Below are 23,785 nucleotides of genomic sequence, written 5' to 3' on the forward strand. Positions count from 1 at the left end.
AAAAAAAAAAAAAAAAAAAAAAAAAACAATTTGATTATAAATGCGCCTTGGAGGGGATCATTGGGGATTGAATCTATTTAGTGACCCTTGATCTTGAACCTAGGTATCCATCTTTCTTCTAAGATTTGGGTATTTCATTAAATAAGTGTTCTGTGCCCTTCTCTTTCTTTTCTTCCTCTTGAGATTCTGTAATGTGATAAGTTTTCCCTTGATGGTTTCCTGTTATTTCTGTAGCCTTTCTTGGTTTATTATTTATTTTCTTTTTGTGCCTCTGATTAGACTCTTTCAAAGGACTTGTCTTCAAATTTAGAAATTTTTCTGCTTGATCTATTGTTGAAACTCTACATTTTTGTTTTGTTTTGTTGGTGGTTTTCTTCCGGTGCAGGGAATCGAACACACGACCTTGCACTTGTCAGGCAGGCGCTGTGCTGCTGAACTAAATCCCCAGCCCTGAAACTCTACATTTTTTATTTCATTAATTTAATTGTTCAGCTCCAAGATTTCCATTAGTCTCTTTTTTCATTTTTATGGCTTTGTTGAATCTCTCAGGTCATGGATCGTTCTTCTAGTTTCATTGAGTTATCGGTATGTACTCTCTTGTATCTCACGGAGTTTCTTTAGGATGTTACCTCAAATTCTTCTTTCATACATTTTCTTTGTTATCAGTTACTAGAGAATTCTTGTGCTTATCTGGTATCATGTTTTCTTCGTTTTCATATTTCTTGTATCCCTGTGTTGATATGTGCACCTAGTAGAATAGTTGTCTCTTCCCATTTTATGGAGTGGCTTTTGTAGAGAAAGACTTCCTCCTGCAGATGGCTCTAGGCTGTCATTTCAGTAGGATGTGTTGGCTTGGGTTCTAGCTGGATGCAATAGTGTAGTCTCCATGCAGTTCTGCAGCTATAATTAACATCAGTGACACCTCAGAGTGCTTCAGTGTCCTACAATGAGGGAGTCTGTGGTGGTCATGGTGTAGCTTCAGACACTGGGCTGGTTCTCAAGTTGAGGGGTCATGTGTAGCAGGTCCTGCAGATCAGGGCAACCTCCTGCTCTGCAGGGTGTCCGCTGGGTTCAGATGTCAAGCTCACAGGTGTCCCGCTCTTCCTAGACTTAAGCAGCTGGCACCACAGCACCGTGTGGAAGGGTGATGAAGGACAGAGAGGTGCAGTACCTTCTGATCCCAGGTCATGACACACTCTAGCAGGGGCTGTGGTTTCAGATATATGGCAGTGGGGAGGTGTTGGTGTGTGCATCCTGCTTACATTTTCCCTGCAAGCAGAAGTCCCTCCTGTCTTTGAGCCAAGGTGGGTGATGGGGCGTCCCACTCCCCTCTGCCTGCTGTCACCTTGGGTATCTATGGTCTGAGGGCCTCCCCACTCCCTTGCTGTACTCCAGCCCTCTTTGAGATATGCCAGTCAAAATGTAGTTGTTTATTTCCTGGTTGGGTTCTTTTGTGTGCTAGGGGATACATCTGCTAGCCATCCCTAGTCAGCCATCTTGCTGATGTTCCTCAAGAGTTTTGATCCTTTATTTACTATGATCTCAGTCTTTACATTACACCTATGCAAGAGGTGCTATGACTTAAATAAGGACTTATGACCCAGAGAGTTAAAGTATGTTTCTCCTAGGCACATACATGCTAAGTGACAGAACTGTTTTTTTTTTTTCTTCATGACAACAATGTTGCTTCCAACTTTTAAGACGCTTAACCTAGAATTATTTATTTATTTATTTATTTATTTATTGTTTTTCTCCGGTACCAGGAATTGAACTCATGACCTAGAGCTTGCCAGGCAGGCCCTGTGCCGCTGAGCTAAATCCCCAGCCCCTTAACCTAGATTTTTAATGAATCTAAGTTATACGGTTCAGCTATCAAATTCTTAGCATTGTGTCTGGTACCGTGAACTTTATATCTCATGTACTCCTCCCAACAACCCTATAAGGCAACATGGTGTCAGGCTGTAAAGTGGCTCCCAGTGACCACCACCTCCTGGTGGCCAGGTCCCCTCTGTGGTCCCTTCCTCAGTAAATGTGACTGATTCACGTAAGCAGTGTGATGTAGGAGCAACAATGCAAGTTATTCCCATGGTCAGATTACATGAGATCTTGTGGCTTCCTCCTTGCTCTCTTGAATTGTTTACTCTGTAGGAAGCTGGCTTCTCTGTCATGAGGACTGCCAAGTAGCCTGTATAGAGACACACAGGGGGACACTGAGGCCTCCTGCCAATAGCCACCAAATGGAAATGCACCATGTGGGAAGCAGCTCTTGCTGTCTCAGGTTAGCCTCTACAAAACTGCAGCCTTTACCTTGTTAAGTCCATTCTTGAGAGACTCCAGCTAAACTGTCTTTAAATTTCTGACTCACCAAAACCATATCACACTTGATCTTAGGCAAAAGGCTGAGAAGCGATACCAAAACCATATCAGATGAAAAAAATGTTTACCGTGGTTTGAGGTGCTGTGTTTCAGGGCTAGTTTGTTATTGCAACAGATATTGGGTAGAAAAAGGTTTAATACACCCCCCATTTTCAACATGAGGGAATTGAGGCTCGAAAAGTGATAGAACCAAGGTTGTGCATCATCTAGTGGCCCAGCCAGCACCGAAGCCTAGGTATTCTGACTATGGGAGTACAACTCCAAGTGTTTCTCCCAGGTCCTCACTCCCATGGGCATACTAGACTCACCTTGTTCACAGTGCTCCCCACTAAAGCCAGGCTGGCACAGGCAGGAGGGCGCCCCTCGATCTGAGATGTGGCACTGTCCATGGTGGCACTTGAAGGCTGAGCACGCGTGGGCAGAATCATTCTTGTGGTCACACAAAGCTCCTCCGTAGCCCTCAGCACATTTGCACACATACGAGCTCCCGGTTGCCACACACTTTCCGTGGTTGCAGCTGGGAGCAGGGAGGAGGAGGAAGATGAAGGAACCAGACCAGAGTCAGTGCTACTAGAGGTACTTTTTCCACCCCAGCTAGGAACCAGGCTTAAGCCAAACAACTCAGGGTTGCAGGCCCTCTGACTGAGTGCAGTCCAAGTGGCCTCCATCCCATGCTGTCGCCTCTTCCAGCCAGTGGCTGAGCATCTCTCTTCTCTTAAATACCCTGTTGCAGTGGCCAACCAGCTGGAAGCTTGTGAGCCTCACCCAGTGTCCATTTGCAACTCTGACCACAACAGAAGCTAGTTTTATACACACATACCAGCACTCATGTATCCAAGGACAAGTTCCTGCTTGGAAGAATATAAACTTCCTGTAGCCATTTTAATGGCTTTGCCATCTTAAATGATAATAAAGCTATTACCACTACCACTACAGAGTGAGCATTTCTAATCTAAAATCTGAAATGCAGCATGCTCCAAAGTTCAAAAGTGTTTGGCACCAATATGACACTGCAAGTGGAAAATTCCATGCCTGGCTTCATGTGATGTGTTGAGGTCAAAATGTAGATGCTCTAAAACCCCTGCATAAAATCACCTTCAGGTTATGTGTATAAGCTGGATAGAAAACATAAATGACTTTCATGGTTAGATTTTTGGTCCCATCCCCAAGATATCTCATTATGTATATGCAGGAATTCCAAGATCTGAAAATAGCCCTACATTCAGCGCTAGGATTCATATTAATTCTAGAGTCACACATACTCAGAAGCAACAGGAGGCTCAGACCCTGTACAGCTTTCCTTCCTTCCTGATCCAAAGTATTATTTTCCAGCTTGTTCAGCCAACCAAATAACCAGTTTTGGCTCTCGTGTTATTTTTGGCTGATTTAGATTTCTTAACATTAGGAATACTGCATCTCTTATATTTAGCATGAGGCCCGGCACACAGTAGGCCCTCCATATATATTTGTTCAATGAATAATAAGTGATTAAACCATTAAACACAATTCAGCTGTGCATGCTTCTGCAGCCCTGCCGTCTCACTCAGGGCTACTGCCAAGGCACTGGAATTCACACTCATTCTACTTGCCATGCCAAGTGCATGTGGGCATTGTCTCCCCAAAGTGACATCTTTAGTCACACAGAGGTGGCCTGGAGGCTTGTGGCAGCCCTGGACAGGTTCTAAGGCCACATGGCAAAGACAAGGCCTGTACATGCGATGTCTCTGAGCGAGACCAGCTGCTCAGAGTGACAAGCTCAGCCTCTCAACTTTTTCAGCAGTTTCCTCAGTATCACCCCAATTCCTGTCTCCCTCAGTGCTCCTCCTCAGGTGAGGGCAGGGACAGCATGTATGCAGGGAGTCTGGGTCTTGCAGGACACTGACCTGTGGCTGAAGCAGGGGTCCCGGGCTTCCTGGTCACACAGCGGGCCAGTCCAGCCCGGGTGGCACTCACATACCACACTGTCTTTCTCAACTGAGCGGCACAGGCCATGCTTGCACACAGTGCAGGACTTGCAGCCCGGAGAGACCCCCAGGGACTGTGGCGGGAGGGCCTTGAAGTCCTGTAGCTCATTGTTAATGCGCACTTCATGGATGCAGCCGTGGAATCCACCCAGTGGCCGGTCGGTGCCCTGGCGCAATGCAGAGAGGCCCGTGGAGGTGGGAATACCTGTGGGAGAGGGGCCAGGACAGCCTGAAAGTCCTCCCCTGCCCACCCAGTTTGCCACACCCAGCACCCAGCACTCCTCAGGTGAGAGCTCGCCTTTGTTGGTGTAGAGCCTGGGGCCTCTGGTGTTCACATCAAGGCCCCAGACTTGGGCCTTATCCACACAAGGACAGGCATTCTTGGTCCTGCAATAGGACTACTTACAAATTTAAATTTATTGCTATTATTTAAGTATAGGAAATTTCTCATAAAGGTCTATAGTTTGTACTTCCCTAGAAAAAAATGAGAGGGTCTGGTCACCCCCTGCCATGTGGTCCCACTGTCTCCACCGACAACCACTACCCCTCGCAGGCCTGGGGTGGGTTTTACAGCAACTTCCCCTGCCATTCTCCCAGCCTGGGCATCCCCTTGTTCCAGAGAACCCAGGGAAAACAAGCTGAAGTTTGGGGGAGAAGATGTGGTATGGGGAACGATCTTTATTAGTGGAACTTTGGGGTTCAAGGTTTTGGACTGCTGCCCTCTGTGCTGTGTACTTCTCTTTCCAGGATCTTTACTGCTGGTAGAGACCTGATTTGCTTTCCAATCGAGTCTGACTTGTGTTTTGTTTCATCTTTGCCCCTCTAGCTGCCCACCTCAGACACAGAGCCTGAGGCCAGTGTGCAGGCCGGAGGCAGAGGACGCCGGGTTGCTCTGGCTACACCTGCAGCAGGTTGGGGGCGGGGAGGAGCAGCCTTCCTCTTGGGAGAAACTGCACCCCTTCCGGGCTGGCTCTGGGCCAGGTGCGTTTCCTGGCTTTCCTGCATCTGGGTGGTGGTTGGCCTGACAGTGCAGATTCATGGACTTTTATGCCAGCCCCTTGGAGGGCATCTCTTGGTGTTGCCTCTGACATCTGTGTTGAACAAACTATGCTGGTGGCTTTTTCTGCACACAGCTCTTTGAGGACCATCAGCCTGGGGCTGCAATTCAGTCCCAGGCTCTACTAGACTGGTAATAACTTGGGTTTTTTTTGTTGAGGGGGGGCTTTTACAACCTTCACCTCAAACTTGTGCTTCTCCAGTCATCAACTGACCCTTGCAGTGTCCAGGGACGGGGAGAGCAGAGGGACCGTGAGCTGAAGCCGTCAGTCTAGAGCCTAGGCCTGCTTCTGTCTCTTGCTTCTTCTCTTCCCACCCTCCCCAACCCATCTTTACCTTACCCCCATCCTCAACACCTCTCTGCACACCCTGAAGTTCCCACAGAGTCCTGCTCTTTCCTTTCCAAGCGTGTGTCCCAAGTACTCTTGTTTCTGTGGGCTAGCTAATGCCTATTCACCCTCTCCGGAATCAGCTTTGCCATTACTTCCTCCTGATTGGCTCTGGCCGTTGGTGCTGAGCTGAGAGCAGGGAGCCCTTAGTAGTAGGTCTGGGTGCAGGTGCTGAGAGGGGGAGCAGAGAGGGGTCAGACAGGGGTTCAGGAGGGGAGTGTTACCTCCAAGGTAGAGGGGGCTGTTGATGCCGACTGCTGGCTGCTTCTGGAGCTTCCCAAGGCTCTTTGGTGCTCCTTTATCCACTACCAGGTTCAAGGTCTGGTTTAGCATCACCAGCTCCACACTGTGGAATTGTCCATCATTTACTGTCTCCACACTGGGCAGGAAAGAAGGAAAACAGCCAACAGTCTTCCTGAGTGCCTTCCATGGCCAGCCACTGGGCTGCTGACTTGTCCAGCACCACTTACATTTTACTTTCTGTTTGTTTTTGAGACAGGGTCTCACTATGTAGTTCAGGTTGGCCTTGACCTGGAGGCAATCCTGCCTCAGCCTCCCAAGTTCTTGGATTATAGGCATGTGCCACCACACCCAACTTTTACTTTTTATTTGGAAACAACTTCAAACTTACGTAAATTGCAAAGATGTAGTACAGAAAATACAACCTAGTTTCTCCTATTATCCACATTCGCCTTATCATTTATCCCCCCTACACACAAATTTCCTGAACCATTTAAAGATAAGATAAATACATTGTGGTCCTTAATGCCAGGATACCTCACTGTGTATTTCACAAAAATGGAGATATTCTCTCAAATAAATACCACATAGCGAACAGATCAGGTGACTTTAATATTTATACCATTCTTTCATCTATCTTCTGTTCAGATTTTTCAGTGGACCCAATAATACCTTTTGTAGTATTTTTTCCTTCTATTACAAAATCCTGCCTAGTATTTGGTACTGCATTTAGTAATCAGTATGTATTTGCATGGTTTCTGTCATTTAACAGCACTAGGTAATCTATCCTTCTATCACTTTCTTAACTGTGGTTCTACCTGTGTATCACCTGGACATTCTTTACTTCATGCATTTCCCGTTTGATCACCCCATATCCCCTTTGAGTATCAGTAAGTATGTAAGGTTGGCATTGCTCTAGAGATACAGTTAAAAAATGTTTTAGTGTGCTTTTAATTTTTCCTAGTGCATCGGAAGTAAATTCTGTCAGGTAAAATCCCAGTATTTTGTCTTTGTCCCACCTAAATTCCCCTCATGGGCCACCGATGCACGTTGTATCACATTTGGGGGGTAATGCCTTACAACACTCCTGCCAAGCAAGTTTGTTGTTCCCATTACAGAAATGAGGTGATGGAAGCTCTGGGAAATTATACAGTTTCCCCAAGACTTCATAGCTAATACATGACAGAGCAAAGGTTTGAACCAGGGTATACGCCCCTTTCTCATGGTGCCTCTGCCGGTCCCAGCAGCCACTCCAAGAGTGTATGATGGCCCAAGCAGGATGCTAACTGGGTCACATATTTGACTGTCATAACTCTATGAAATGGGATTGCTCTAGATACCAGAGGTCCCATTTCACAGACAAAGACACTGATGCCCAGAGAGGTTAGGTGCTTTGTCTGAGGTCACCCAACTAGTATATACCAGAGATCGAACTTGTAACGAGACTAAAATTAAAAACCAATAAAGGAAGAAAGGTTTGTTCTGGTTCACAGTTTTGAGAGGTTAGTCCATGGCCACTTGGCCCTGTTGTTTTAGGTCTATAGTGGCACGGCATATCATGGTGGGAGCGTGTGGCAGAGGAGGCCTTTTCACCTCGTCACAACCAGGAAGCGAAACACACGAGAGAAGGGGCCAGTGCCCAGTATGCCCTTCAAAGGCATGCCCCAGTGGCCTAACTTCTCTCTCCAGGCTCCACTCCCTTGAAGTTCCATCACCTCCCAGTGGCAACACAGGGGAACAGTCAAACCTTCAACATATGGAATTTGGGGATCCAGCTCCCCGGCCCAAATGTGTGTAATGAATGCTGGGTGGCTGCTGGCCCTGAAAGGGGCTGCAGGTCTGGGTGGTTTGGACACTCCCAGCCTGAAGGTTTAGGGAGGAGGGGCAGCTGTTCCCATTTTGGATGCACACAAATACAGTGAGCACACCAGAACCTTCCAGCTACTGGCTCTGTTCTCTGCCTCCTGAGCTCCCCAGCCAGCCCAGGGCCTCTGAGGGCAGCAAGCCAGGAGGCAGCCCCTTCTCTCTCAGTCTGGGGCCTGGGCTGGTAAAGTAAGTCATTTGACTATAGTACAGCCTGTCTCCTGATTCCTCAAGATTACAGCTGCTCAGAGCTTTGAGTTTCTGCGTATTTTCCCTGGCTTGTTACCATCTCTAAGGAGTGTACCCTTGGGAGCCCCATGCTACAGGAAGGCAAAGTACAGAACTTGACCAAGAACAGGGTGCTTGGAAGTGATGGAATTGAGGTTCAAAGTCAAGATGGATTTCAAATCCTGACCTCCATAACCTTGCAGGTGCCAGTCAGTCATGGGTTCGTGGGTCACTTTGTTCCTGGTTCATCTGAACCAGTTTCTTGGAAACAGTGCCTAAAGCCAGTGCTTTTCACATGCTGGATCCCTGGAGGTTTAGGGTGGGCAGTGCTGAAAGGTCTGATTACCACCATCTCCAGATCAGGATGGCTCCATTTCTACTCGCCTTAAAAAAATGTCTGGGCCTCTGAAGTAAAATACCAGTGGGAAGAATGACTCTACCACTATAAAACAAGAGAAAAAAACAAATGAAATGCTGCTGTTTGCCTTAAAAGAAATGGTCATAGTATAGTGCCAAGCTCCAGAAACTAGTCTCCTGGAGAGATATTTAGGGATTTCAGGGGAAAGCGGGATGACCTGAGAGGGTTTCTCATTAACTAGCGGTCAGACTGAGGCAGCATGGGGTGGGAGGGAGACAGCATGGAAGGTGGCAGAGCTGGCTGGATGGCGCCTGCCTGGCACGGCCATAAACACGTGTTCTGGTCACGTTGGTCATTAACTTCTCTTCTGCTTTTAATAACCATGGTGGGTAAACAAGCGTTGAGCACTTGGGAAGGGCCAGGAGCTCTATGCAAAGGTACCAAAGGTACCTCACTTCTCTCATTTAACCTTAACACCCCCAGGAGGGAGGCACAGTTCTTTTGCTATTTGGAAACAAGAGACTTAAAGTGCCCAGTGCAGTCTCACAGTGGAAATGGTCCACAGGACCCTACGCCATGGTTCAAAAAGGGGGATTATGAGGTGCCCTGGTCATTCCTCCAGGTGCTGGCAGTTCTCACCCGGATGCCAAATGTGACCAATAGGTGGTGGTAAAGCCCCATAAGAACAAAAAGTGCCTGCATTTACTTGGACAGCAGCTTGCCTCCTGCACCCTAGTGTTCTCTCCTCTAGGCTTGCAGCCGGCCAGGAGTGGTGCCCTGGGGGCAGGGTGGGCGAGCTGGCAGAGCACATTTTGGTGGAAGCCTGACCTGGGTTTAAACCCCAACTCTGCCTCTTAGTAGCTTCCTCTGAATATCAGACTTCTTATCCCTCAAAGAGGAGGGATGCTGCTTGCGTGGGGCTTGTGCTCAGGCTCAGATGAGACAAAGATCTTGGCAGTAAATGCAATTGTGGTAATTAAGACCCCAGGAACATGCCCTGTGCCAGGTAGAGCTTGCCTGCTGTTTTAAAATGCCAGACATTTTAAAACTGGGATATTTCACACAGAAAGCGGCCTTCTCAGCTTCTCTTAATAATCTGTATTCCCCCATGGCAGCACCTGCTGGAGCTGAGGTCAGCTGCCCCTTTCTATGTGGCTGGTACCCTTCGCACTACCTAGTCTCCAGTGCTCCTAAGGCACACATCGCCCCCTGCCCCATGACTTTTACTTGCTTGGTCCCTTGGCTTTGAAGGCTGGTGAATTTGCTTTCGCACAAGCCTTGGTACTGAAGATTAGAGTAGCCCGTTCCATTATGAGGCAGGGCAGGGCTCGGGGCCTTTCTGTGTATTTCCCTGGGGACCTGATAGAATCTTGATGTGCCTTTGCCACCTCTCATTACCATGGCTGAGCAGCTGAACAAAGGTGTCAGCAGAAGGAAGACCCTGGGGCCCAGTTGCTCCAGAACTTAAATCCTGCAGGGGCTCTGGCTGCTCATCCTACCACAGGGCTGTCCGTGGGGTCCTCAGTGAGCGGAAGTCTGCAGGCTTCCCTGATAGTCAGCTCTGGCTTGGCTTTCTGGTTCTCACCCCAAGGCTGAGCTTGCCTTCCGGGGTTGCAAGGGGGCCAGTGAAGTGACTCTAAAGAGAAGACCTCTCAGCCTGTGCCCTTCACTAACTCGAGGCTCTTCCAGCACAACTTCTACTGATGAGGTACCTCCCCGCCCCCCAGGGCTCTCCCCTTTTTAGACTGGAAATGCTTCTCAGCATGAGGCAGCCCCCACCACAAACATTATCTCTTCTAGGGACCCTTTCCCAGTTCTCCATGCAAAAACATTTGCACTTTTTTCAGAAGTGTCCTCACAGCGTGATGCCGGTGTCTCCACTGGGATGTGTTTGATTCTGAAACTGCTGGTTCACGTGTGTGTCTTTTCCCCTGGCCTGTGTGTGTTTAATCCCGTGTTTCCTATATCTGGCCCAGCCCTGGTCCAAGCAAGGTTCCTGAGGGGTGTTTACCAAATCAGTGAGTTGAAGAGAGTACTACAGGATAAACTCCTCTAATCTGAAAATATGAGCTCCAAAATACTCCAAAGTCTGAAAAAATTTGAACACCAGTATGTCACAAGCAAAAAATTCCATACCTGACCTCATGGAATGAGTCACAGTGAAAGCACAGGCACAGTAAAAAGAGTGTATAAAATTCCCTTCAGGCTGTGTATTTGATTTATATGAAACACAAGTGAATTTCACGTTTAGATTTGGATCCCATCCTCAAGTATGTATATGCAAATATTCCAAAATATGAAAACATTTGAAATCAAACACACTTCTAGTCTGAAGCATTTTGAGTAAAAGATATTCAACCTGTAGGGCAAAAACAGAATTGGCTCAGAGTAATGTATTGGGAAGTAAAACCATTTTTAACATGGGATTTCTGGAGTCTGGGGCTCCTTGTGATCATGAGTTGAAGGACGCTAAAGATCTGTCACCAGCCTTGGCATGAGAATCCAAGTCAGCCTTACCTGGACAGGTGTGACTCAGTTCCTCCCATGGATTGAACCAAGAGTTTGGTGTCTTCCAGGGCCACTTCCTGAACTTCATGACTGTCTAATGGGAGCTTTGGGAGGTGGCAATTCTGTTTTCCTGTCTCAAAATTCAGTGTAGTGATTCTACATTCCTACTACCAACATCATCCTTTACCAAGCCATTCTCCCTAACAGTCACTAGCGGGGCCAGACGATGCTGGACTGCTTGGGGATAGCCCTAAGCTTTGGACACTGCCTGGCTACTCCTGAAAGCCTGGTTTCCACCTCCTCTCCTTTCCAGGATCCTATCACTACTCAAGTTTGCCAAGCACTCTCTCAACCTTGAACACCAGCCCAGGAGCCATCTCCTGAAATTGTCCACAGTATATCCGGAGGCAACTAAGGCAAGAGATAGAGTCACTTGTTTAAATGCAAGTCATTGTGATACCAGATACTTCTTGCCAGGCTTATGGTTTGTCAGGCTACACCTGGCCTGGTCTCTTTGGCTCTCTGTCCTCTCCACTTGGCCCACGGGTTTCAGGAACACAGATGTTAAGTGGCCCCGTCTCCAGGATGCGCAGAAGCCACTGGGTAAGCTCTTCCTCCTGGTGTTTGCTGTACCCAGATGTCCCTAACTAGGCTGGTCTTGTCACTCCTCACTTTCCATGATGAGCCTTCTGCTCTGGCAAGGGCCCTTGTCATTTTTCCTTATCTTGTCTTTGTTGCTGTCCTGGACCAGCTGGCCCATCTGTTCGCTTGTTCATCTCTTCCCTTTCTTCAGGATCCAACTCAAATTGCCCCTTCTCCTGTTGTTTTCAGATGTAAACTGAAACTTATGTATCAAAAGATTCCTTAAAACACAGATCTGTTGGGGCCAACTCCAAGCTTTGGATTCAGTAGTCCCAGGGTAGGGTCTGAAAATGTGCATTTCTACGCTGCTGCCTCAGGGACCACACTCTGAGAGCCACTGCTTTTTTTCTGGTGGTGGGGATAGAAACCAGGGCCTCATGCAAGCTAGGCAAGTGCTCTACCATTGAGTCACATCCCGCTTCCCAAGCCACTGGTTTTAAACAATGGTTTTCAAAGTGGGTTTGTTGGAGGAGAATTAGGGGGCTTGATGATAGTATGTGTGAAGGAGGGAACTTTCCCCTTGTAATCTTTCAGGGTGGACTGGGGTGGTCTGTGTCTATGCATGTGATATACTTGAGTTCAACTTAAAGTTTCAACTGAAGAGAAATTCAGTTATAAATGTCCAAAATTGTTGCTCTTTACTAATCCCAAGGAAATATGCTCTTGCTTCCCAAAGTAGAATATGGCCTGTCTTTGGCACTACGGCTTCTCTGAGTTTGGATCTCCTTCTGGTTTTACATGATTTTAAGGGTAACATAGCCACTTAAAAGTTCTAGTAATTATTATTTAAAATATTATGAATATGTTTATAATAATTTTTTATTTTAATAGTTGTTTAGAACAAGGTGAGCATCCCTTATCTGAAATGCTTAGGGCCAGAAGTACATCAGATTTTGTAGTTTCAGATTTTGGGATATTTGCATAGACTTTACCAGTTGAGTATCCCTATCCCAAAATACTCTAAAATCTGAAAAGTTTGCATGTCATGTTGGTTCTCAGAAAGTTTCAGATTTTGGAGAACTTCAGATTTCAGATTAGGGATGCTCGATCCATACACATTTTACTGACAAGTAGGAAAATATTTAATATTGTGATTAACATATTTAACAATTTTGATTTCTCAGACAGTAATATGATGGTGAATTTTAAAAATGAGCAATTTAGGGGCTGGGGATTTAGCTCAGCGGCACAGCGCCTGCCTGGCAAGCACAAGGTTATGAGTTCGATTCCTGGTACTGAAAAAAAAAAAATGAGCAGTTTGAAAGTTGACATAAGGTGGCTTATGAAGTAATTGTATAACTGTTATGTAGATAATGTGAAAATCAGGGTGCTGTAGTTTCAATCCATGTTGAAGACTTGGGTCCCAGCCTATTTAATTACTGGGAGGTGGTGGAACCTTTAGAATGGGGGCGTGTGGCAGGCAGGTCTTTCAGTCACTAGGTGTGCACCACTGAAAGGGACAGTGGAACCCTAGTCCCTTCCACGGCCTCTTTTTTGCTTTTATGAGGCTAGCAGTTTGCTCCTTCATGTGCTCCTTGCCATGGTGTGTTGTCTTAGCACAAGTCTAAAGTGATGGGGCTAAGTAACCATGGACTGAAACCTCCAAAACTGTAAGCCAAAATGAACCTTTCCTCTTTATAGCTTGATTATCTCAGGAATTTTGTTCACCGTAATGAGAAGCCAACTAATGCATCAAGTGACTGTTGAAAAGACTGAAGTTTAGGAAAAATTGTCCTTTAGAACTGTTTGAAAGTCACTTAAGCAATAGTCTATCCCTTGTATGCTCTTGAATTTCTCTCCCTTGAGTTGCATGTTAATCGTCCTATTTTCTTTCTTAAACTAATAAAAGATTAGGATGACATTTTGAAAAGGGCATCTCATTAAGCAGCCTTGCCCTATTGGAGCACCTGGCTCCACACACAGTAGCCCGTTGGTCATTTATCTTATGGTAATGAGGTGTCATCTCCCTGCATGGGCCTGCCTTCCTCTCCTGCCTCTGTCCCCAATACAGCCCCCTTCCCTCCTACCTGCCATTCTGTGAGTGAGTGTGTGTGTACGTAGGAAGAGGGAGGACACATTAGACTCACCCAGTGTCTTCTCTGCAGAAGCAAGTGCAGTGGCTGAGTGCGTGTGGCCCTTACCTGTACACTGTGGTTGGAGGGGAGCTCAAGCTGTCGTAGACGAGCCTTACATGGCCCTGGTACAGCTCCAGTGCCAGGGGGTCGTTGTCTCCCTTGTACAGAAGGATGCCATTGTCCTTGTCAGTGGCCACCTGGAGAGCAGCCAGGGCATGGGGGTTAGTGCTTAGCTGAGGCCCAAGCCCCCAGGACCTGTCTCATAGCACCTTCTCCCAGGTGGCTGCTATGTCCACAGCCCAGATCTGAATTCATGTCCATCTTTGCTCCTCCCTCTAGTCTATAAATTCCCAGAAGGCAAGATCTGTACTTATACTTCAGCAAATGCTGGCTAAGCCATGGACTTACTTCAACGAACAGTTATTAACTGCCTACGGTGCACCACTGTGCTCACATACAGCTCTCTCTTGGTATTTGCAGAGGGTTGGTTTGGGACCCCTTGAGGATACCAAAATTCTGATGATGCTGAAATCCCTTATATAAAATGACAATATTTGCGTATAAAATTGCATATAGCATGCATATCCTCGCTTATACTTTATCTCTAAATTACTGATAATACCTAACTCAATATAAATGCTATGTAAATGTAAATAGTTGTGTTAAACTGTATCATTTAGGGGATAATAACAAGGAAAAAAATCTCTCTATGTGCAGTAACACTGCCAGTTTTTTTTCCTTTTCCCAAATATTCTCAATCTGAGGTTGCTTGAATCTGTGGATCTCGAACCTGTGGATATGGATGGTGACTGTGTTTGTGTTTGTCAGGAGGCCCGAGCTCTGTCTTCTCCCTCTGGGCTGTGAAATGGCCCCACCAAAGGGCCTGCCCCTTTGGAGGCCTCAGTCTCCTCCCATGAAGTATAACAATAATAGAAATGCAAGGTCAACAACTGCCTCGCACTTCGGTGTATACCAGGGATCACGCCCTGTGCTAACAGTCACCGCGGGACTTTTAAAAACACAGGTGTCTGGGCTTCAGCGAGTCTCTCTGAGTCCCTCTGGGCTGCGGCTCAGGGAAACACACTTTAAAAGCTCTCCAGGCCATGCTAAGGTCTGCCCAGGCTGAGAGCACCAGCTCCAGAAGCCACTCCCACAGGGGCAGCAGGGATGAGTCTCTGTTAGGTCTGTGGGTTCCCACTGCCTGGCACCAGCCTGGCCTCAGGAGTGGGATGTGCAATAGGTAAGTGTGAGAGGACACCTGGATGTGTGGGACACTGGGTGCTGCCCTGGCCAGTGGGGACCCAATGTCATGTGCCTGAGGGAGGAGGGCTAAAGGGGGTGGTGGCAGTGACCAGAAATTCCTTCCTTTCTGCTTGTGCCCAGCATCAACCCTCCCCTCAGGGGCCTGTCCATTGGCTGTAAGCTCCATGATGGGAGGCAGTGTGAACTTTTCCTGCACCTCCAGGGCCTAGAATGCTGCCTGTCTGGTAGGTGTTTATTGAATGAGCGTTTCCCTCATACACTCCAGGTTAAGCCAGGGTGAATGTGGCCATCAGCAAAAGGAGGGAAGAGGTGGAGCTAGTGTCCGGAGCACCCACCCCCAAGTGGCAGGGGCCATTAATGGTTGGCAGGCTGCTCCTCAGAACCATCCTGTAGTTAGGGACCCATTCTTTGTCTAGCATAATCCTTCTCTGCCCACCTTCATCCCTGGAACAACACTGAGGTTCACCAAAAATACAGTTTGGAATAAATGTGCTCTGTCCAAAGGCAAGGAACCTGAAAAAACTTATTTAGAAAAAAAAAACTTGGCCCATACTAAGTGGTTTTCCATTCCCCCAAAATGTGCTGCTTGTTTGTGCTTCTGGGCCTTTGCACATGCTGATTTCTCAGCTGGATTCTCCCAGCCTCTGTCCTTCACCCAGTTCCTATCCTTCTGTTTGTCAGATAAACTACTCATGCTTCAGCACTAAGCCTACGTATTCCCACCTCTGAGAGCCTTTCCTTGCTCTTCAGCAAGTGAAGGCTACGGCCCTACTATGTACTCCCACGGTGCCCCAGACATCACTGTCACTTTCCTTGCTGTGTTGGATCATCAAAGTGCTTTGTGCATCTCGTTTACCATCGAATCCCCACTTCCCAGCGTTGTGCGTGGCATATAACAGCAGAACAAGTATTTTCTGGAGGCATCAGTGAAGGTGACTAGAATGGGGCTACTGTGTGCGGTGTACTGGCCCGGGGTATCTCTAGATGTCTCTGGACAGCCCTGGTCCAGCTTCCCTGAAGCCAAGTGTTGACCTTGATGATATATGGGGGGAGGTGAAGGGCAGGACTGCTCCGGTCTGGGATACCCAGCTTTTTCCTGAACAATCAGAACTTGGCATACAAGGGCCCTTGCAAGGGCAGGTGAGACAGCCGTACCTGCAGGGAGATGTTGGCCTGGGGCCGGACCTTGGCAGAGGCCAGTTCCACGTAGGAGTCTTTGCCCACGAAGTTGACCGTGATGAGCTTCTCGCACCTGGGGCCGGCGAAGCCCGGGGGGCAGCGGCAGGTGGGTTCCTGCTGCACCACGATGCACTGTGCCCCGTTCTGGCACTCGTACTGGTCACAAGGGCTGGTCTGCAGCAGGACCATGGGTGGGGGGTGCTCGCAGAAGACCCCACTGGAAGGAGGCAGAGGAGCATGGGTGGGGATGGGAAGAGGTGCTTCCCGTGGTTCATTTACAAAGAACCTCCTACAGCAGGGTGGTGTGAGATGGGACACGAGACTAGTTCCAGGGTCTAGTACCAGCCCTGCCACTAACCAGGGCAAGTCCTTCCTTCCTTTAATCCCAGTTCCTCAATTTTTAAAAAATAACTGCATCAGATGAGAGTTCAGGTCCCCAAATTTGAGTGTCATCAGAATCACCTGGGGTGAATTTGTTGAAAGAGATTCTCATTCCTGAACAGATGGATGGATAAACAAAGTGTGGCCTAGCCAGCCAATGGGACGCTGTTCACCCTTCAAAAGAAGGAAATTCTGACGAATGTGACAACACACAGGGACCTTGAGAACATTATGCTAAGGGAAAGAAGCCACAGAGGACAACACTGCGATCCCATTTAAATGAGGCACCTGGATCACCAGAGGCTTCACGAGGGCACAGAGCTGTTGAATGGTAAGAGTTTCTGTTAAGCAAGATGCAGAAGTTCTGGTGGGTGACGGTTGCATCTGTAACTCCATGGAACTACACCTTTCAAAGCAGTTAAGATGGTAAATTTTGTTATGCATATTTTATCATAATTTTTAAAAAAGTGTAAACTCCGGGCCGCCTTTTTTGCCATCCCCGAAGTATAATTCGGTAGCTCTTGGACGGGGCTCAGGAATTCTTATCTTCATCCGCCTCTGATGCAGATGATCTCAGCTGAGCTCTGAGAAACACTGGTCTTGAGAACGCCATGGCTCTTTCCAGGCTCACAGACTTGTAAGTTGCATATTCTGCATTTATGCCATCTAGTGAATACTGGTGTATATGGCACGGTACCCCAGGCTAAGCCCCCATGAGTGTGGCCCCTGCCTCCCCGAAATGCCTGCTGCCCCTCCCAAGCAGTGTTAAGAGCTACACCAGGAACCTGGGCTTCTTCCACACGCCCTGCACACATCCAGCACCGGTGGGAGCCTCTCATTTTTTTTTTCTCCTGGTTTCACTGGTTCCAGAGACTGAGCCCAAATCTCCCTAGTCATCTCTCTCTCTCTCTCTCTCTCTCTCTCTCTCCCCCTCTCTGTCTCTGTCTCTGTCTGTCTTTTTTTTTTTTTTTTTTTTTTTTTTTTTTTTTTTTTGAGAAAACAGCTTTATTACTGAGATGGGAATGACTCCACACCTACACCAAGTTCATTCAACAGCCAGGGTCTGTCTGTCTTTTTGAGACAGGGTCTTGCTGTGCAGTTCAGGCTGGGCTTGAGCTCACTTTGTAGCCCAGGCTGGTCTTGAACTCACAACAATCCTCCTACCTCAGCCTCCCAAGTGCTGGGATTACAGGTGTGCCCCACCACATCTGGCACCATTTTCTCTCTTTTCTCTTTGCTTCTTTCCCTCTCTTTCTTCCTCCCCTTCTCTCCCTTCCTCTTTCTCCTACTCCCTCTCCTCTCTTCCACTCCTCCCACCCTTCTCTTTCTGTCCTCTCTTTTTCCTTTTTACTCCTCCCCTCTTCTTCTTCTCCTCTCTCTCTTTCTACTCCCCCACCTCTCTCTTTTGTGGTACTGCAGATTGAACATAGGGCCTTGTGCATGCTCAGCATTCCCTCTACACTAAGCCACACCCAGCCCTGACCTCTTGTTCTGCTACTGGGATACCATATTTTTGTTCTCCAGCTAGAAGAAAGATTCTGGCCCTCATGGGCCTGAGGTGACCCCACCCTATAAGCTGGGCTCCAAGGTGGTGCCACCTTTCATTAGAGGGAATCAGGCTCAAGCATAACATATGCATGGAGCTGCCCTGAATAGCTATAGGGCTGACTGGGCTTCAGTCTCCACCCCCTGCCATGGTGGTCCAGACTGTCCCCCTCCCAAAGTGCCCTCTGCTGTACCTGAAGCCCTGGGGGCAGATGCACGTGTAGCCATTGACCGCGTCCACACACTGGGCCCCATGGCGGCACTTGTGAGTCACGCAGTCATCCTTGTCTGTCTCGCAGAGCTTCCCGCTGTAGCCAGGGACACAGTCACACCTGGAACACAGGCAGCTATTCCTCAGGGCCAGGCCTGCTTCCTGGCAGGAGCTCTCATGCATTCCGTCACCGGGAGTCCCTCTCTTTCTCTATGCACTCCAGTTCCTATAGGTCCATCAGGTCTGGCTCTGTGATTCGGCCCATAGCCTTTGTTCCCTGAGTCAAGGTCTCTCTGCTTCATGTAGGGGCAGGTCTTGCTTTTAGGAGCCAGACTGAGGTGCACAGGGTGGAATCACTCAGCTTTTGGCTTGGACCTGCCACCTTCTACCTAGAGCGGACATTCAGATGTATCCTTCCACTGTGCCAGGCACCATGCTAAGCACCTTTGATGGAATGGCTCACTGAGCTCTCCCAGAACCCTGCAAGGGAGAGCCTAGCATCAGGAAGAAACCAGAGTTTAGACAGTACCAAAATCACTTCTTTGTGGACCCCATTTATTGATACTTTGTACTTGCTAGGTGCCAGGTGCTGTTCTAAGTGTATCAACCACTTATTACGTCCGAGTCTCTCATTTATTTTTTAATTTTTTGGTTTTTTTCCGGTACCGGGAATCAAACTCACGACCGCGCGCTTGCCAGGCAGGCGCTATGCCGCTGAGCTAAATCCCAGCCCCTCTGAGTCTCTCATTTTCTTTCCCTAAATGTAGTTGACAATAAATAACTCTGCCTCTTGTGGTTGCTTTAAAAAATTGAATGACAGACTCTGTGGAGTGCACTGAACGTTGAGCAAACAGTCAATTTGATATGGAGATGATGGGAATGATGATGAAGATGAAAACGATGCTCTTTGCATTTCTCCTGATTTTGTTTTGTTGCTTGTTCACCCTTTTTAGATATTTGAACTAAGAAAAGAAGAGCAAAATCTCTTCTCTCTTTCTTTCTTTATTTTTTGGGTGTTTTTTTTCTGGTACCGGGAATCAAACTCATGACCTCACGCTTGCCAGGCAGGCACTGTGCTGCTGAGCTAAATCCCCAGCCCCTCTTCTCCTTTAATAACTTGGCTTGTACATATTTCCCAGGGGAGGAGACGGGAGCTATGGCCCCACCCCCGCTCTGCACAGGGATCCAGTCCTTCCCTAAAAAGCAGTGTGTTGGGAGCTCCACTGCCATCTCTGCCAGCCCAGGCTGGAAATCTAGAGGGAAGAAAAGCCGCTCTGGCAGGCTGTAGGGCTCCCCGAATATGCATCTCTGAGTTTTTCTGTCTAGGGTAACAAACACTAAACTAAAACCTCACCATGGAAACAGACCAACGGCACCAAGGTCTGGGACTTCGGTGCACCTGAAGGTACACACGGTGCATACCAGCTTCTCTGTCTCTTGCAAAGCTGTTGCACTTTTCTAACAGCTGAATTCTGATGGGCAGAATAAAAATAGTGACCACAACCTATCTAAGGGGTGGGACAGAGTTGATATGGGGAGGGTGGTGGAGGGGCAAGCAGGAACACTGAATACTTAAACTATCCCACAAGGAGCCTGAACGGGGAAGGATCGAGTAGAGGCTGGTCCTTCTTCCCCTCACTTCACTTCTCCTCTTGAGCAATGGATGGAGGTGGGATGGACCCGGCATTGCTGGGGTCAGAAGAACGTGGTGCAAAGTGCAGATTTCATGGCAAGGACAGACATGGAAGGGGTGTTATGTCTTTGAAGGGAATAGCTCCAGAATCCAAGGACCGACTAAGCCTGTGCTCAAAAATGGCAAAATCTGCTAAGACCTGACCCATCACTTAGATGTATCTGGCCAGCAGACTTGCACGGGACAACTTCTTGGCACAGGCTAGTCACCACGGTCTTTGGTTTGTTGTTATTTTCAGCGTTATGGTCAGATACTATCTACCCTCCAGTGAAAGCGCATTGGAAGAGTATACAGGGGATCTCCAAGGGCAAATGTCTTTATACCTAGCCAAAGGTCACGCTGACTGCGTCTCTCTTATTAATATTCCTCTAGGAAAATAACAAAAGCAAACATCATGGTGACTGGGATAGTTGTCTGATGATGGGAGGAGAGAGAGATAAAATGTGGACTGGGAGAAGCACGGACTTAAATGTATTTGAATAAAAAATTAACATTATTGAGCTGTTTAGTAGATCTCAAGATAGTAGCTTCTAAGACACATTGTGTACAGAGAAAATATCTAAGATTACAAAAACTTGACTGGCTTCTTTCTTTCCTATATTGTTCTACAACTCAGGGGGTCTTGGTTACAAAAGAGAGTGAGATTTCTAGGATCAAGTATTAAAGGATCATGATAATCTGGCAGCTGTAATTCCCTAGCATTCCTACTCTGAACCTGTACCTGACCCACCTGTGCCCAATCTCCATGCCCTCTTGAGAAAGCATCCTCAGAGCTTGCTGTCTGTCCCTTAGGCCTAGAAAGCCACCCATCTCTCCGCCAGCACTCATTCTTTACTGCTCAGAGTCCCCATTCACTGTCCTTTTCTAGGCATGCCCGAAGCACTAGCTTGCCAGTCTAGCCTGCTGTGATTTGTGTATGTGCTGCTGACGCGAGCACAAGCCTGCTCTGCAGAGCCCTGTGAAGGCCGCACACTGGGAAGGGGACCAAGTATGTCTGTAGGATGGCTGCACTTACTTAGCTTTGGAAAGGGAAGAGACATAGAGTGAACCAGCCATCCCAAAGGTTCAAATCCAGACTGTGGGAGGCAGCGTTGACAGGGCCCTGTGCTGGGGCAGTGTAGCCATGCCTTACCTGAATCCTTTGTCCAGGGAGATGCACTTGGCCTCATGTTGACAGAGGTTCACCTCAGGCACGCAGTGGTCAATCACCTCATCACACAGCTCACCTGGCAGGAGTAGGGAAACAACTCAGGAAGGAGGGGTCCCCAGGTAAGAAGGTCAGACTTCTCTCACCCCTGGTCATGAGATCATGGATATCAAGAGCCCTGCATACTTCTCTTGGGGTATCCCTGCTTCTGTACCTCTGCCTTATTTTCCCTCGCAATAGCAATGGGAGGATCCCAGGGTCTCTCCTGGCCAAAGTCTTGGCAACATCATTTGGCTGTTTTATTCGATCATGCAGGGGCTGATACCATAGCCCAAGACCCTGACCTGAATGCTTATTCATTTTTTGTTCCCCATCAACTTACTGAGCATCTTTCATGTAGATGTGACCCAGTCCTGTCCTCCCCCATGGCTTAGTAGGGGAGATGTACAGGCAGGCAATTATAGTCCCCTGCTGTGAGTGCCATCACAGGGGTAAACTCTGTGGAAGCACAAAGCAGACTCACAACCTTGCCTAGGAGGTCAGATGGGGCTGCTTGGAAAAGCGGATCTGGCCAAGCGGTCTTGCTCAACTGCAATGGATAAGGAAGCCCTTTGGGTTTTTTAGGGAAGGAAATATGAAAGGCATTTGAAGTCTCTGGATATGCTGCCTTTGAAGTTTCCAGTGCTGCAAAATGCCTATGGGTCATAAATACCCAGGATGGCCCCTACTTATGAGCCCCTATAAGCTCACACCACTGAGTATGTGTTTTAGGGATGCAGAGGGCAGCGTGTGGAAGACACGAGAGCATCTCCCAAACAGTGCAGGATTTTAAGGTCTGACTTTTGGGTTGCTCAAATTCCACCCAGCTGAATCAAGCAGAGAGTGATCTAAGAGGGCAACTTCTGACCACGGAAGTTCTCTCCAGAACTGGGGGTGAGAACGGGGTGAGAGGAGGCTGCCTGGGCCACTGATCCCAGGGCACAGGGAAGGAGATCCTGGGGGATGGCTGGGAAGTGGATGAATGACAGCCTGATCCCTGCTGTGGTGGGGACAAGCTGGCTCCTTTTTTGTCCTGAGGAGGGTCCTTCAATCACTCCCCTGCACATTATCCACTCAGAACCATGGAGGCCACTGTGTTCGGCCTTCCTCTCTTCCTTGTCACCTAGAGGACCCAAATAAGCAGACGAGTACCACTGTAGGATGTTTTTGGGGATAGAGAAACCACAATGGCTCACTCGTAGGCACACATTACAACAGACTGCAATCCCAAGAGCAGCTTGGTCACCTGCAGATAACGGGTGGGTCCCACTGAGACAGGGGCCATGTCTTCTCAGCTTCCCTTCCACTGCCCAGCTGCCTCCTGTGAACTCAGTCCAGGCCCCTTCTCTGGCACACACAGAGCTCATCTTGAGCACCTCTGTTCATGGAACAATGACTTAATCTTATCCAGTGCTTCCTCTTAGGTAGACCAGAAGCACCTTGTGGGCGAGACTATGCTTGAGATTTCTTGGTGTCTGTAGTAGCTACGTATATAGTAGGTACACAGTAAGTGTTGCCTGTTGCTAATGCAACTTGTGGTTACAACTCCTCCCAGAAGATGGAAAGATTTGGACAGAAGGGAGATTTGCCTGTACATTCTCCCAGCACAAAGCCTTGCTGAGCCAGGAAGCTCAGGACCAATATGATGGGTGGTTTTTCCCAGTAGGCCTTGAAACATGCCATCAGTTCCACGGGTGTGCTTGGCAGTGCATGGGTATAGGGGTGGAGACTTCAGAGCAAAGGTTCTGAGGTAGCTTCCTGGCTTCCTTCTCAGTTCCCTTTGCTGCAGTCCTGAGGATTACTTCTACTCATATTCATCACCTGAATTGTCCCATTTCCCATTTCATTCTTGACATAAAACCAGGTTCTGGTGGGCAAGGGCTTGGCAGTCTGCCAAGTTGTACTATTCCCTGAGTTGTACTATTCTCATTTCCTTCTTGCCTTAGGCCAGTATTTCAAAATATGGTTTGTTTGTTTATTTATTTACTTTTGGTACTGGGAATCAAACTCAGGACTTGTGCTTGCTAGGCCAGCGCTTGCACCACTAAGCTATATCCCTGGCCCCCCAAATATGGTGTTTATAAGACAATACCTCTAGGTGGTAATGGTGTTGTATGGTGGGGTTAGAGCGAATGTCTGAAATCACCTAAGTTTGGGAACTGCTGGGTTAAACAAACTTAAACAGTTCCTTCAAAGCAGGAATTTTCAGAACGTCCAACATACTAATTTACATCAGAAGCTCTAAGAAGAGGGCTATTATTATATGCAGCAATTCCAAGGCTTTTTTTAAAAAAAAACATCCATGTAGAGTCCTCCTGAAAGAATTCACAGAACTTGTGGAATTCTAGTCTGGTGCATGCCACTTTAGGTTGCTCCCAACAAAGTAAGCTGTGTTTGCACCAACTATGGAATTTGCTTCACACTCTAATGCTATATTTCACTCTTCGTTAGGGGAGGCGACTATGGGAAATAAAGGTGTTTTGTTTGGGATGGGTGGGTAGAATGATATTCCTGAGAAATAATCCCTCCTGTGAGGAGGCATCCCACATTCTCCAGCTGCGACATGTTCCTTTGTGTCCCACGACTCCCTGGGTTTACACAGGATATGTTCTCATTCTACTGAACCCA

At 47.8% G+C, this 23,785-nt stretch overlaps 1 protein-coding gene across 3 annotated transcripts in view; it reads right to left on the reverse strand.

The window, feature by feature from the left end:
- The window catches only part of Slit3 (slit guidance ligand 3), a gene marked incomplete at its 5' end in the record, with an annotated part of 603,472 nt that overhangs the window by 16,561 nt on the left and 563,126 nt on the right, over positions 1–23,785 (reverse strand). For 2 of the 3 annotated variants that reach the window (XM_005376304.2, XM_013509153.1), the window contains 7 exon segments: positions 2,685–2,893; positions 4,260–4,545; positions 6,010–6,164; positions 13,766–13,896; positions 16,118–16,358; positions 18,262–18,399; positions 21,104–21,197. In XM_005376304.2, coding sequence (XP_005376361.1) covers positions 2,685–2,893; positions 4,260–4,545; positions 6,010–6,164; positions 13,766–13,896; positions 16,118–16,358; positions 18,262–18,399; positions 21,104–21,197 — 1,254 coding nt within the window. 3 annotated transcript variants of the gene reach the window in all.

Source organism: Chinchilla lanigera, unplaced genomic scaffold (genome assembly GCF_000276665.1).
Source record: "Chinchilla lanigera isolate Chin_1 unplaced genomic scaffold, ChiLan1.0 scaffold00007, whole genome shotgun sequence".
Lineage (NCBI taxonomy): Eukaryota > Metazoa > Chordata > Mammalia > Rodentia > Chinchillidae > Chinchilla > Chinchilla lanigera.